This window comes from Selaginella moellendorffii, unplaced genomic scaffold (genome assembly GCF_000143415.4).
Source record: "Selaginella moellendorffii unplaced genomic scaffold, v1.0 SELMOscaffold_84, whole genome shotgun sequence".
NCBI classification, from domain to species: domain Eukaryota; kingdom Viridiplantae; phylum Streptophyta; class Lycopodiopsida; order Selaginellales; family Selaginellaceae; genus Selaginella; species Selaginella moellendorffii.
The window spans coordinates 486,446-501,575 of NW_003314345.1; the positions used below are offsets into that span (position 1 = coordinate 486,446).

Here is a 15,130-nt window from a genome sequence, read left to right on the forward strand (position 1 = left end):
GTTACATACACCGCGGAGAACTCGTATGCACATAGAAACGAGACCGCTAGCAAAAGAAGAACCGCTACCGCACCTGAGAACACGTACACCCTGGGTTACAGAAAACAAACAAACGAAAAGTAATAAACAAGGGACGTACGTGAGCTTTGCCATTGTGTCCTCCACCAAAGCATGATCGCATAAAACGCCAACAAAAGCGCAGTCCCTGGCAGAATAACAGCCAGACCGATCGTATCCCGATCCAGCAATATAATCAGCTTCACACCCCAAGTCACCAGAACCGCCACAGGTGACAGGACAATGAGCCATGCTGTTAATGCCAGTAATGCTGCGGCAATGCTCAGGTATGATCCTTGGCAGCAAGAAGGCCATTTTCGAGCAAATACCCAGCTGCAAGCAAGTCCCGTGTGAGTTCACAGAGAAACTAGAGAAACGCTAAGCTTTTCCATACCTGTAAATTCGCCAAGGTCTCCAGTTCACTCCAAACAAGATACCAACGGACAAGGCACTGAGCACCGAGAAGAGCGTGCCACAGACGGCACACAACACGATCAGGCTGTGCTGATCTCCTGCTTCAATGGAGTCTCCCATTGCCCAGACCCCTCAGCCTGCTTCATTCACACTCCAGTCCCTATGCCTGCAGACCATGAGTTTGCAGCACTCTTGGGCAGCACCACTTGGGTACTGGCCGGAGAATGTAGCGAGCGTCATAAGATCAAATCCAGTTTATCCTAATCTAAGCTGGAAGAACCATCCTACCCTCCTGCTTCCATCCCAAGGAAATCGAAATCTACCCCTCCCTCCACTCCCACAAACCGAGAATGCAGACCGATAGCTAGCGCGCGAAGCGATTCGCAGCTCACTGCTGCCAAAACCCTGAGAGATTCCAGGCGCCCTGGAGCTGCTGCAATCGATACCCTCCCGCCCTGATGCTGGCGCTGGCGCTGGCTCGCGCTCGCGCTCCCGGCGCCTCCTGGGCTAGGGCAAGAATGCAGGAAGGACAAGCGCCTTTAGGAGCCGCATTGGTGCTAGGGCATTATCAGTCGCCATTGTTTTCTTCCTTAGCTGCCACTAAAGAAAGGATTAAAGTAAGAGAGGATTAACTATTACGTGAGAACAGGGGGCCGGCCCTAGATTCCAAAGATCCCGAATAAGAAGTGTTTTCACACCATGTAAAGGGCATTATGTAAAAGAGGACAAGTGGATTAAACGGTCAAATGGGGCGAGACCACACGTGGTGACCGTCGGATGGGGGCGGATCAGGTCCGCTACTCCTGCCAGGCAGCCGTGATTGGTCTCATGGGCATTGCGGTTTTGTAAATTTATTAGCCCTAAGAGAAAGAAAGAAAGGATCCCTCCACTGTGGAAGGAGGGAAAAGAAGGTGAAAACGAATTTTTGAAATCAGCCGACGTGGGCCGTGCAGGCTGGCACAGAGTCACATGTGACCATTGTCAGATGGGAACAGAATTATACAGTAAAGAATATGCTTAATATGTTGTGGCTATCAAATAAAATGATTGAACTGTTAAAAACATTTTTAATTAGCAATTGTTGAGAAATGTTTTCACATATATAATATATTTAAATTTTTAGTTATTTAAATATATTTTCTATGTTATAAAAAATTATAGACTTAATTTTTCTTTGTTTTTTTTATTACTGAAATCTATATATTTATATTCACAGGGTAAAAAGAGCTATTCAAGATTCTTGTATGATCTTCATCATTGGAACATCAACTTTCTTAAACAGCATATAGAGTACTTTTGAATTATTTGGAATAATAATAAATAAATAAAAGGTATAAAAAATATGTCTTACATTTTAAAATTTTATTAAAATTATAACTGAAGAAAATGCTAACTGAACTTTAAAAAATTTAATAAAAATACAAAAGAAAAAATAAAGTATAAAATAATAGAACTAGTGATTATTGTAAAATATAATATAATAATAGTATAAAAATATAAGCATTTACAAAGAGAATGATCATTAACTATTTTCCTTTATTTAATATAAATTTTAGAAAAGTTACTTACTATTTCTTCTATAAACTATAACTAACTTATTATAGCTATATACTTTATCCTTTGTTTCAATATAAAATAAAATAAAAGAATATTGTAATATAAAAATTTGTAGCTAAAGTTTTATTTTGACAATAAAAGAATATGTGCTATTAATACTATAATTAAATAGGGGGGAGGGGGGGTTGGGGGCTTTCAAAATGTATAGTAGGGATAATGTGTATGTCAAATCAAATATGGTTGACTAACTTGAGGTATAGTTTAGCTTTTGCTTGCGTATTTGTTCTCTAGCTTTTAAGTCTAATATAGGCCATTGATAGGCTGAAATAACACTAAACTCTCTTATTAGGCGTCTAGCTTGGGTCTAATATAGGCCACTAATATGCTAAAATAATACTAGACTCTATTTAGCTTCGTTTTGCTGATTTTGGCATTGGGATAAATTCCATTTGGCTCTGTTTTGTTGGTTCTAATATTAGAATGTTAGAAGCTCTAGAATGTAAGCCCTGAATTTAGTCTTCCCAAGAGGTCATCTAGCCTAGTACCATTCAAACCCAAGAATGTTTAACTCTAAGTATCCCAAGACCTTTAACCAATTGAAAAAGGGGGTGCACTTATAACTTATAACTTATATAATTTATATGAATCATCATTTGAGTTATTCCCTTTAGTTGTTTATAATCTGCTATGCTTCCTTACAAGTTCACGCCTTTGTAAACGGAAGCTAAGAGCTACAACTTTCCTAAAAGCCCTGCTCTCTTAACATCCTACCCCTCGGGTCAAGTCTAGCCGAAGCAAATTGAACCAACCAAATGTCAATTAATATATGGTATGATTCCCTTAGCCAATCAATAGAGTTAGACCCTACAAGTTCATGCCCTCGTGAAGGAAAGTTGAGAGTTGCACCTCTCTCAAGAGCCCCACTTTTTTTACACTCTACCCTTTGGGCTAAGCCCAACCGGAGCAAATTAGACCAACTAGATATCAATCAATATATAATATGATTCCCTTAACCAATTAATAAAGTCGGACTTGAGACCTCTTTAATACCAAATGTAAGCTCTTGGATTTAGTCTTACCATGAGGCTACCCAGCTTAGTACTATTCAAACCCAAAGACACTTAACCCCAAGTATTTTAAAACCCTTAACTGATTGGAAAAAAAGGCTTATAGACCCTTTCCCTCTATATTTGAACTTATATAGATCTCTCTTGAGTTGTTCCCTTTAGTTGTTTATATAGGATTCTTCCAAAGTCACTCCATACTCTTGTCCTTTCACTCGTTGGGTTGAATGTTTAGGAGTCATTCCATACTCTAGTTCCTTAGCTCTTTGGTTGTAAGTTTAGGAGTTTAGCTTTGTTCCTTCGTTTAGTTGCCCAAGGCCTTGAAACTTGTTCCACTCTATTATCCTTTGGACATGTGGTATGTGGTATGTGGCATGTGGCATGTGATATGACATGTAGTATATGAATGGTTTAGTTTCCACTTCGTGGGTATCCTATGGTGAACCACTATAGGATAAAGGGTGAAATCCATGTGTGCTACATTCTAATAAAACATTAAACTAATAGAATGGATTTAAGAGCTTGAGTCAATCCAAGTCATGGAGAACCAATGGATTAGTACTACTACTATAGGCTAAAACATTTGTATACCTCTAGCAAATTTGATCTAATATGAAGTAAATATGTATAAAAGTCTTTATAGCACTTTTTTTTCCTATAAATATCTAAGTCATATTATATTTGACTACTATAGTTTAACATCAAGAACCCTTATATCCAAAAAAACAAAACTTACTAACATGATAATATAATATTTCATATAGAGGGGTGATAAGAGTATTTATAAAGTTTGCGTAGGGCTTAGTGTTTCAAAATGTTATTTCAAAGTTTTGGACTATGGAAAGAAAGAGGAACAATCCTTTTGCATAATGATCAAGGGTATTCTCACGTGGTGAGGAAGTCCCAAAAGTCAATGGGACTCAATAGTCAGGCCTTTAAGCTTTAACCCAATGGTAGTGTTGTTGTAAATGGATAAGGACTTCATGGGGACTGAAAAAAGGATATTGAGGAAGGGTGTTCCTGTGAGACACAAAATCCCTAGGCCCCAAAGTGGAGCCGGAAGGGCGCCACATGGTAGTGGCCGAAGCGAGAGCCAAAAGAGCATAACACGTTTGGACCAAAAGCTCCGACTTGAAAAGTCAAGAGCGGGAGTGGAACTCCCAATGAAGTGCTCGAGGAACGAGCACGAAGCGAGCAAAAGGCAAGGCTCCAAAAAGGGACCCAAAAGGACCAACACATGACACGTGGGAGTGTCCGAAATGGACTCGAGTTGGAGTCCGAAGTGGAGTCCGAGATGGACTCGAGTTGGAGTCCGAAGTGGAGTCCGAGATGGACTCGAGTTGGAGTCCGAAGTGGAGTCCGAGATGGACCCGAGATGGAGTCCGAGGTGGACCCGAGATGGACCCGAGTTGGAGTCCGAAGTGGAGTCCGAGATGGACCCGAGATGGAGTCCGAGATGGGACCCGAGATGGAGTCCGAGGTGGACCCGAGATGGACCCGAGTTGGAGTCCGAAGTGGAGTCCGAGATGGACCCGAGATGGAGTCCGAGATGGGACCCGAGATGGAGTCCGAGGTGGACCCGAGATGGACCCGAGTTGGAGTCCGAAGTGGAGTCCGAGATGGACCCGAGATGGAGTCCGAGATGGAGTCCGAGATGGAGTCCGAGGTGGACCCGAGATGGACCCGAAATGGAGTCCGAGATGGAGTCCGAGATGGACCCGAGATGGAGTCCGAGATGGAGTCCAAGATGGACCCGAGATGGACCCGAGATGGAGTCCGAGATGGAGTCCGAGATGGAGTCCGAGATGGAGTCCGAAGTCGAGTCCGAGTTCGAGTCCGAGTCCGGAGCCTGAGAGGGTGAAAGCCCAAAGCGTTCGTCTCCCAGACCCTGGGGGGTTTGGTGAGCCCCAAAAGTATAGTAGGGGGGAGGACTGCAGTGGAGCCAGTTTGGCCAGGAAAGGCCAGTTTGGCCCAGGAAGGCCGGACCCAGTGTTGGGTGATGAGCTGCCCACTGGGAAGTCCAAGACTAGAGTGAACATAGACCGACAAGCAGGGTAGCTTGGTGAAGTGTTCAAGAGCCGGCTCTAGTTCCCCCGGGAGATCGACTGGCCGATGCTCCCAATCCAAGTGTGGGTGGCACTACCTACTTGGATACCTGGTGTGGCTCAACGGAACCCGCTCTAAGCCCATGGCTAGAGCACCCAAGGGTAGAAGGCGAGGAGAGTACCCAGGTGGCTCGCGTAAGGCCACGGTGTTCCGAAATGTTGTCCCAAAGGCCCAGACTGTGGAAAGGAAGAGGAGCAGTCCTCTGGGGTAGTGACCAAGGACACAGTCGTGTGGTGAGGAAGTCCCAGAGGACCGTGGGACTTAGTGGTCGGGCCTGTGGGTCTCGGTCCTGTGGCAGTGTTGGCAAACACGGCCAGGGGCAGAAAGGGACTTAGTGGGGACTGACAGAGGGATATTGGGGAAGGCTATTCCCCTTGTCGGTGGGCATCCTAAGGATGCTAAGGAGTGGATCTGAGATGACCACTCACGGATGGTTTGCCTAGTCTTGGGGAGCCAAGACTGTGATGCAAGTGGTATTGGACTACCAGTGTGGCAAAGGTGATTGGGCATGGCCTTAGCGTAACGGGCTGCTATGTCGGTGGTACCTTTGAGTGTCGGTCATGGGATCGGACACGTGGAGCACTTGGACCAAGTGCAAATGTTGAGTGGCACGGATGCCATTCTCGGGGCTAGCAAGTCCCAAGTCCTGGATTGGACTTATGGAGGTTGTGAATGAGACTCCTCCAAGTGGTCGGAGGTGTGGTTAAGTGACTAAAGTAGAATGGAAAATTTAGTCGCTTACATTTTGGTATCGGAGCTGTTCCTTAGTCCGACTTTTATTGGTGCTCAAGTATATCACCACTAGTGTTGGCATCGGAAGGTCCAAGGAGTGGGTCTATCCTTGAGGAGTAGCAAGTCGGGAAGACATGGCTCTCCATTACAGTTCATGTGTGAACTTGTAGACGAGGTGGTGGATAGAAAAGGGCCAATAATGGAACGACTTTGGGATCTTGGGAACAGTGCAAGGTTTTCCTCATTGAGTTGAGGATGTGATCCGGATGAGCATTTGTCTCAGCAAATTGGCTAAGGTTGTTGTGGTAAACAACCAAAGTTGGGATCACGGGAAAGATAGAGACTCCAAAACAATAAAGGAGTCACAAGATTATCCTCATATAGTTGAGGTTGGTGCTCATGAATGTGAGACCAAAGGTAATGACCGTGGTCAAATACGGAAGAGGACTCAAGTCCTTGAAATGGTAGCCGGGGTTACCTCTAATAAATGCTGGAACAACCCAAGGAGTTGGGGGTGTATTGAGTGGATGAGTTGGTATTCTCATCACATGGACAAGTAGTCCTAAGGGGCAAAGGTTGCCCCCAGAGAACAAAATCAAGTGTCGGAGTAACACTTGTGAAAATAGTCCTTTTGAGTAGGACAGGAATGCAAGATGTGTATTCCAGTGAGCTAGTGCCTCACAAGTAGGACCTTACGGGTCTGTGGATTAACCAAGTCCAAAATTGCTGGATGACTCAAGTAGAGTCAACGGATGGTCCTAAAAGGACTGATGGAAGCATTTGGACTGAGGTGTGTTGTACCCCACAAAGGATGGGGGGGGGATCATAGGATCCAAGGATGAGAACAGAGGGTATCTCATCAATGGCAAAATAGGCCATGCTAAAGTTATGGGAAAGGTGTTCCCAGAAGAAAACAACTCTGACATAAAGTTGTGTGTGACCTCTATGGTGCAGTGCTAACGGATGGTTGGCATGAGAAAGAGCGGTGTTGGTCTTGGCAAAGACTTAGACACGAAGGGGAAATGTCATAGAGGTAGGCTCGTGGAGCCAATGGTGTGGAGACACCAAATGTGCCAAGGTGTGATACCTTGAGGCTATGTTGGTGGGTTCATGAGAACCCCTTGCCAAAGGAATCCCAATGGAAATGGGAATAGCATAGCCTAAGCTGCAGAGCATGCAGTTGGAGTGTGGTGACCCAGATAATGATGGAGGTGTGAAAGCACCAAGCAATGAGTTGTAGGACTTGACAACTATGAGGCAACTAAGCAAGAGGTGCAAAATAACTGGTTAAACGGGTAGAAGGTAGCTACCCAAGACTTCTTAATAGCATAAGGAAGTTGGATATACCCTTACGGGGGATAAGTTGCTTGTGTTGCGATATAGTAAGTCAATGTCATAAAAAGAAATACTCATTGTCAAGAAAGCCATCATTGGGACACCCGGACACTCTAGAACACCAAAAGGTGGTGTTTGATGTCGCGAGGGCAATGGTTAAAGCCCAAGGGACTAAGTCCCTAGCGAATGATGGATAGAAGGTGCTATCCAAATGTCCAAGGTTGCGGAGACAGGAGAGGACTGTCTACCCGAATTGGACAAAGCCAAAAATGGAATTTTGGCAAGGCTAGTGATGGGCATGTAAAGGCCCATAAGCAACAATGTAATCCCAGTGTGTGGGATTATAAGGTGAGCATACCCGGATTGAGGAACCACTCCCTAGGCTATTGGGTAGGTCCATCCCTAAGAATACTTGCTAAAGCAGGATAGAAAGTGCAAAGCTATCCTCCTGGTCTGGAGGAGAATGACCGAAGGAAAGGTGTGAAGCCAAAGGCAAGTAGTATTGGGATGGAATTGAACCATAGAAATCAAAGGGCATATCCGATAGTGGTTATGAAAGTTGGGAGTGGAGAATCAAGAGGGTGCTCGAGGATGTTGTTGCTAGCAACCGTGATGCCATGAAGAGTCTAAAATATGGAATTGTCCATGTTAGACTATATGGCAATTATAAAGCTTGCGAAAGGGGAGGCCTTAGCAAGCTGAGGGACAGAGCTCCTTCAAGGTTCCCAAAGACGATTCTAGGTAGCGTAGTACCTAGAAAGGCCAAGTGTAGATGGTTCATGGAACGCGCGAAATTAGAGTGGCGCAGCAGAAGCGTGGTCTTGAAGCTTGCCATGAGGCAAGGTTATCAAGGTTAGGGAAGTAGTTCCCGAGTGTTCAAAGAGAGGGCTTTGAACGAAAGTCGATGGTCAAGGACTTTCACGCTTATGCAGGAACCATGTTACAATGGTCGGAGGACTTGCCAAGTGAGATTGGCACGTCGGGGGAACAAAGACCCTAGTTGAAGGTGATAACTTCAAAAAGGGTGGGCCATGGGGCCGAGCATGGAGGAGTCCATGCATGATCACAGACATGTCAAGTGAGAGGACTTGGCAGTGTGGAGGAACTAGGTTCCTAAGCTGTGATCTGTAGCGCGCTTTAAAAATAGGTTGGTGCACCGGCGTGGGGAGTCACGCCAGGCATCTAGTGTGATGCCGTCCGTAGATGCATATACGGAGGTTGGGTTCGAGTCCCGACCCTCTAGTGCTTGGGTTCGAGTCCCAAATCACTAGGGCGTGGTGATGGTTTGGAATATGAGGACACTCATATTTCGGTGGTCATGGACTCTCAGTGGGGAGACTGGTTTGGGCACACCGCCAAGCGAGGGATGCCTCGGAGTCGTGATGCACGGTTAGATTGCTTAGTGTGAAAGCTCAGCATATCTAACTTGAACACTTTGGTGCAAGTGGCACCAAGGTCGTGGTGAGTGAGATGGGGACACCTAATCTCAGTTGCTATGAACCCTTGGCCATAAGGGCTAGCTTGGGTGCACCGCCAAGTGTGGGGGATGCCCCCGGGGTTATAGTCAACAACTTGGAGGTCTAGAAGACCAAGTACCTCTTGGCAACTCTGTTAAGGTGCCAAGGTGAGATCACTAGGTGATCTTATGGCCAGATAAGGACAAGGTCCTTGGTTGGCTAAGGAATGAAGTTCCTGGTTCAAAATGTTGAAATTGAACTGTTTAAGGTGGTGTGGCTTGGTCGTGATAACCAAGTGGGAAGAGCACCTAAGGGAAATAAACTATGTCGATGCGATGGCATAGTGAGTCCGAGGAAAGTAGTCTCTATAAAAGACCCATGGGAGGGTCACGAAGTTGGGCCGTGGATAGAGCCCATAGCAGAAGATGATAAAGAGACGTACTAGGGGTGAACATCCTCCGGACTTGGCAAAGAAGAGTCTTTGCTATGGAACCGAAACAATACCTCAAGGAGGGAGGTAGAGATTCGATGTTGCTTGGTGCAACAATCAACGGATAGGAGCAAAAGATGAATGGCCAAGATAGGGCCGTGGAATCCCTTGGAAGGAATCCAAGTGACAAAGTTAGGCGAGGAACACTAATGTGTTGGACGCTAACAAGTTGCGGGAAAGGAAGTGTGTTTCCAAGGAGGGATTCCGAATTGCTCCGATTTGGCAAAAGTGGAAGCTCCAAGGGAGGGAGCGGTAAGGTAGCCAAATGATAGGGCCATGAACAGCCCTAGCACAAAGTATGATAACTGGAACTTTGGCACGAAATAGAAGAGAGGATGATGGTGCCCTCGAGTAGAGAACTTCCTAGGATGGGAAGTGGAGTTGCACAAAAGGTGCAAGGCAAGGTGTCGGAGACACCTAGGAAATTGACTCCAAGAAGTCAAAATTCAAAGTTCCAAAGTGCAAAGGTTATATCGATGGAAATTGAGACTACTCGAGAAGGAGTAGTGGGTTTGACTTAGAGAAGGGTCTCTAAGAGGTTTAGCGAGAACTAAACCAATAAAAGGAGAGAACTAATCCTTGTGGTCCAATCAGTCTCTAAGTTGGGGAGACTACCCTCCTTAGAGGATAGGCAAGGCATAGTGAGCCTTTGGTGTCAAACCATTGAGGCATATGCAAAAGGCATGGTGAGCCTTCAATGTCAAACCATTGACAAATATTGGCTAGGTGCCAAGGATGGAAATGGTAACACATACAGGTGTTACTTTACAAAATGGTTTACCGTTCGATGAGGACATCGAACTTCGTCTATGGGTGGTGGAGTTGTGAGACACAAAATCCCTAGGCCCCAAAGTGGAGCCGGAAGGGCGCCACATGGTAGTGGCCGAAGCGAGAGCCAAAAGAGCATAACACGTTTGGACCAAAAGCTCCGACTTGAAAAGTCAAGAGCGGGAGTGGAACTCCCAACGAAGTGCTCGAGGAACGAGCACGAAGCGAGCAAAAGGCAAGGCTCCAAAAAGGGACCCAAAAGGACCAACACATGACACGTGGGAGTGTCCGAAATGGACTCGAGTTGGAGTCCGAAGTGGAGTCCGAGATGGACTCGAGTTGGAGTCCGAAGTGGAGTCCGAGATGGACTCGAGTTGGAGTCCGAAGTGGAGTCCGAGATGGACCCGAGTTGGAGTCCGAAGTGGAGTCCGAGATGGACCCGAGATGGAGTCCGAGGTGGACCCGAGATGGACCCGAGTTGGAGTCCGAAGTGGAGTCCGAGATGGACCCGAGATGGAGTCCGAGATGGGACCCGAGATGGACCCGAGTTGGAGTCCGAAGTGGAGTCCGAGATGGACCCGAGATGGAGTCCGAGATGGGACCCGAGATGGAGTCCGAGGTGGACCCGAGATGGACCCGAGTTGGAGTCCGAAGTGGAGTCCGAGATGGACCCGAGATGGAGTCCGAGATGGAGTCCGAGATGGAGTCCGAGGTGGACCCGAGATGGACCCGAAATGGAGTCCGAGATGGAGTCCGAGATGGACCCGAGATGGAGTCCGAGATGGAGTCCAAGATGGACCCGAGATGGACCCGAGATGGAGTCCGAGATGGAGTCCGAGATGGAGTCCGAGATGGAGTCCGAAGTCGAGTCCGAGTTCGAGTCCGAGTCCGGAGCCTGAGAGGGTGAAAGCCCAAAGCGTTCGTCTCCCAGACCCTGGGGGGTTTGGTGAGCCCCAAAAGTATAGTAGGGGGGAGGACTGCAGTGGAGCCAGTTTGGCCAGGAAAGGCCAGTTTGGCCCAGGAAGGCCGGACCCAGTGTTGGGTGATGAGCTGCCCACTGGGAAGTCCAAGACTAGAGTGAACATAGACCGACAAGCGGGGTAGCTTGGTGAAGTGTTCAAGAGCCGGCTCTAGTTCCCCCGGGAGATCGACTGGCCGATGCTCCCAATCCAAGTGTGGGTGGCACTACCTACTTGGATACCTGGTGTGGCTCAACGGAACCCGCTCTAAGCCCATGGCTAGAGCACCCAAGGGTAGAAGGCGAGGAGAGTACCCAGGTGGCTCGCGTAAGGCCATGGTGTTCCGAAATGTTGTCCCAAAGGCCCAGACTGTGGAAAGGAAGAGGAGCAGTCCTCTGGGGTAGTGACCAAGGACACAGTCGTGTGGTGAGGAAGTCCCAGAGGACCGTGGGACTTAGTGGTCGGGCCTGTGGGTCTCGGTCCTGTGGCAGTGTTGGCAAACACGGCCAGGGGCAGAAAGGGACTTAGTGGGGACTGACAGAGGGATATTGGGGAAGGCTATTCCCCTTGTCGGTGGGCATCCTAAGGATGCTAAGGAGTGGATCTGAGATGACCACTCACGGATGGTTTGCCTAGTCTTGGGGAGCCAAGACTGTGATGCAAGTGGTATTGGACTACCAGTGTGGCAAAGGTGATTGGGCATGGCCTTAGCGTAACGGGCTGCTATGTCGGTGGTACCTTTGAGTGTCGGTCATGGGATCGGACACGTGGAGCACTTGGACCAAGTGCAAATGTTGAGTGGCACGGATGCCATTCTCGGGGCTAGCAAGTCCCAAGTCCTGGATTGGACTTATGGAGGTTGTGAATGAGACTCCTCCAAGTGGTCGGAGGTGTGGTTAAGTGACTAAAGTAGAATGGAAAATTTAGTCGCTTACAGTTCCCTATGTCTTCAAGCATTTTAAAGATGCTAAGGTGTGATCATAAGATGACCACTCATGGATGGATGGCAATTGAGAATAAAATTGTGGTACGAGTGGTCTTGGACTACCAATGAAACAAATGTAAATGGACATAACTTTAGCCTAATGGACTGATAAACAAGTTAATATATCAATGGTACCTTTGGATATCTATAATGGGATTGGACACATAGAGCATTTGGACCAAGTGTAAAGGTAAAGTGGCATAAATGCCATTCACATGGGTAACAAGTCTTTAAATCAAGAATAAAATTTATAAATGTTGTAAGTTTCTAAATGATTAAAGGTGTGGTAAAGTAGAATAAAAAATTTAGTTATTTATAATTAGTGGCTATTTAAAATATAATATACCCTTGTATTTCTACCCCTAAAAATTGAAATCATACGTATTGGGCATCCATGAATACATCCTTTATCTTGTAGAATATTCACAGACGAAGGCATCCATTATGGGATTGTGGTATAGGTGGTGATTAATTGTCTCATATGGAATAATTAATCTATACAATAGAAGGATTGATACATTCAGTGTAAAAATGGGGGTTATTAGTCAATAGTTAATAAGGATATTGACATCTCTAAAAGGGGGGGTGAGTGTAGTGCATGTGAAGATTTGAATATATTATTGTGGACTTTTAAAACCTTAAGGGATTAATGGGAATAAAATAGCCACTAAAGGCTTTTTTATAAAGCAATTACTCACCCTAAAGGGAGAGAGATAAAGTGCATTACAACTCATATTAGTGAAGATGAATGGTAGTTTTGATTATCTTTAAGGAGTGATTTGATTTACACTTTTAATTTAAATTTGATTTTTGCATCTTTTAGATCTCATTTTCCTTATAATTTTTTTTTTTTTGCATTTTTTTTATTCATCTTTATAGAAAAGAATTAGCCTCTTCCTCTTCCTTTGACTTTAGAATAGTAGGCGCAATTGCTCGATATTATGTGGTTGCAATTTAACAATCACATTTAGTTAATGGCAATATTCATTATGCATGGTATAATTCCTCTTGCTCTTACTACCAATCTTCATATCCGACTAGAGTTTTTTCATAAAAATCCTAGGGATGATATATACCATTAGTTTGATTGCCACCTATCATTCTTAGCATGATGCTTGACATTTGCATGAGTTTCCCATATATCTCTAAAAGATAATATTGTAGTGGTATAATAGTTTAAACATAACCATTCATGTGGACTGGAGCATTCTCTTGGATACCTTCAAGCACACATTTAGACATGATGATTGTGATAATGCCTTCCCACAATTACATCATCTTTGTCAAAGGTTATCTGAGTTAGTGATGCAATTTTGTGTTTGCTTCTGGAGCCTCTTGTGTAAACAACCAAAGAGAATAACTCAAAAAACAAATTTATATAAGGGCATTTTACCAATTGGTTAAGGGTCTTGGGATATTTGGGGATAAGTGTTTTTAGGTTTGAGTAATACTGAGCTCCCAGAAAGTCCAAATTTAGGAACTTACATCTTGTTTTATATAAAGCCAAATATGTTGGAGTAGATTAACTTAGGTAGTCACACACCAACACTTCATGAAGATTTTATAGAACTTATGTATACACTTGCTCCAACCACCCTTCACAATTATCGCAAATGTGACTTCAGGTATCGAAAGATACTTGTTGGTCAATCCTTACGGGCACTCTCTCCTTACTGCTATGACGGCAGAAGGTCAGTACTGCTAGTTCCTTTTATTGGCCCCTATTGTCCAAGTGTTAGTAAACTGGACTTAGCATCTATACTTAGCCGGATGAGCATAAGGAAGGAATTCCTAAGTGTCTATTTGGCCAAGCATACTTAGCCTGGCTTTTTAGTTCTCTTTTGCTCTATCTTGCACTGATTTCACAAGAACCCTCGCATATTGAGTCTAGTCCCTCAATATTACTACATGATAGCTTACCGTGTCTACCAAACACCCTCATTATTATGCCCTTTGTGTTAGTCTCATTTCGGTCCCAAATGCTATTTATGGAAAGTGTCTAGATTTGCTCATTTGGCATATCTATAAAGTGTAGAGATTATCTTGAACACAATGGTGTTCGTCTGTCCAAATTCATAATCTAAAAATATTCCATATTTAGTAAGTTTCGAACTTATCCAAGAGACTAACTCCTGGTACTAAAGGAGGCTTGGGGTGAAAGCCCAAAGTGTATGTTCCTCAAGGGGGCAAGGGGGGAGGGGGGGTTATGAGAGGTTCCAAATGTATAGTAAAAATAGTGGTTGGAATGCATATCTAACCACCTAAGATATTAGTTTAGCTCTTATTTGGCTGTGTTGCTCTTTTTCTACGTCCGGTTTAGGTCTAAGCCCAAGCTCCACTCTGCTTTAGTCGGTGGGGTACCCTCTTCCTCGCATTAGGCCACCGGTATGCCAAAATTGTGCTAGACACTATTTGACACCATTTTGCATGTAGGTGCTAGATACGGGGAGCTGGTGCTTCTGCGATTGTACTAAACCCTCGTTTCATAGTGCAACGGGATTGGAGTTTGAGCTACAAATTCAGGTCCACTACAAAAATGCTTTTTGATTAGCATAATGTTATGAAATATTGCTTCTTCCACTTTTTATTGCACATTCTTTAGCTTTAATTTCTATAGAAGATGATCTTATTTTGATGAAAGTTGATACTACTGTTGTTTGTGTTCAAAAACAAGGGCAAGGATGTGGTTGTGGCGTGATATCTATTGCTAGGTGTGTAATAAAGCTAGCCATACATATCAGTGTTGTCGGTGTTTTCCAGATTGGCATCTTCTATTTCTTAAGTAGAGGTTTTGGCATTAATAACATATTATTGGTGCTACTTTAGTGGAATGTCTTGACACAAAAATTCTTCTAAGAAATGAGGAATTACATAATTAGTAAAGGGTCCTTGTGCAAATAAGTCAATGACCTCTCTATCCTTCTTTTGGGAGTACTATCAAGGGTTCACTCGACATCACATTTAGTGTTTACTTTCTAAGCTCGTTTTTATATCAAAATATTGGTTGGTATAAGTTTAAGTTTATCTTTTATTTCTTGGTCTATTGGCAGACATTGCCATCTACAATTTTATCATGCGATAGAGTCAATCTTCTTTTTTTACAACAACGACTATAGATATACATATGCGCAGGATAAGGTGGACCTAACTGTGCATATGGGTGATCTTAAACTTGAACTTCAATTATTGCAAGCGGTGTTGAGTCA

General features: G+C 44.6%; 1 protein-coding gene across 1 annotated transcript in view; it reads right to left on the reverse strand.

Moving 5' to 3' along the window:
* Window positions 1-1,036, reverse strand: part of LOC9651929 (calpain-type cysteine protease DEK1) — an 8,962-nt gene extending 7,926 nt beyond the window's left edge. Inside the window, exons 1-3 of the mRNA XM_024661677.1 lie at window positions 452-1,036; window positions 140-390; window positions 6-73 (exon numbers count right to left, since the gene is read on the reverse strand). Of these exons, the coding sequence (XP_024517445.1) occupies window positions 6-73; window positions 140-390; window positions 452-591 (459 nt within the window). The 5' untranslated portion in view covers window positions 592-1,036. The remainder of the gene's footprint in view (window positions 1-5; window positions 74-139; window positions 391-451) is intronic.
* Window positions 1,037-15,130: the final 14,094 nt, after the last annotated feature.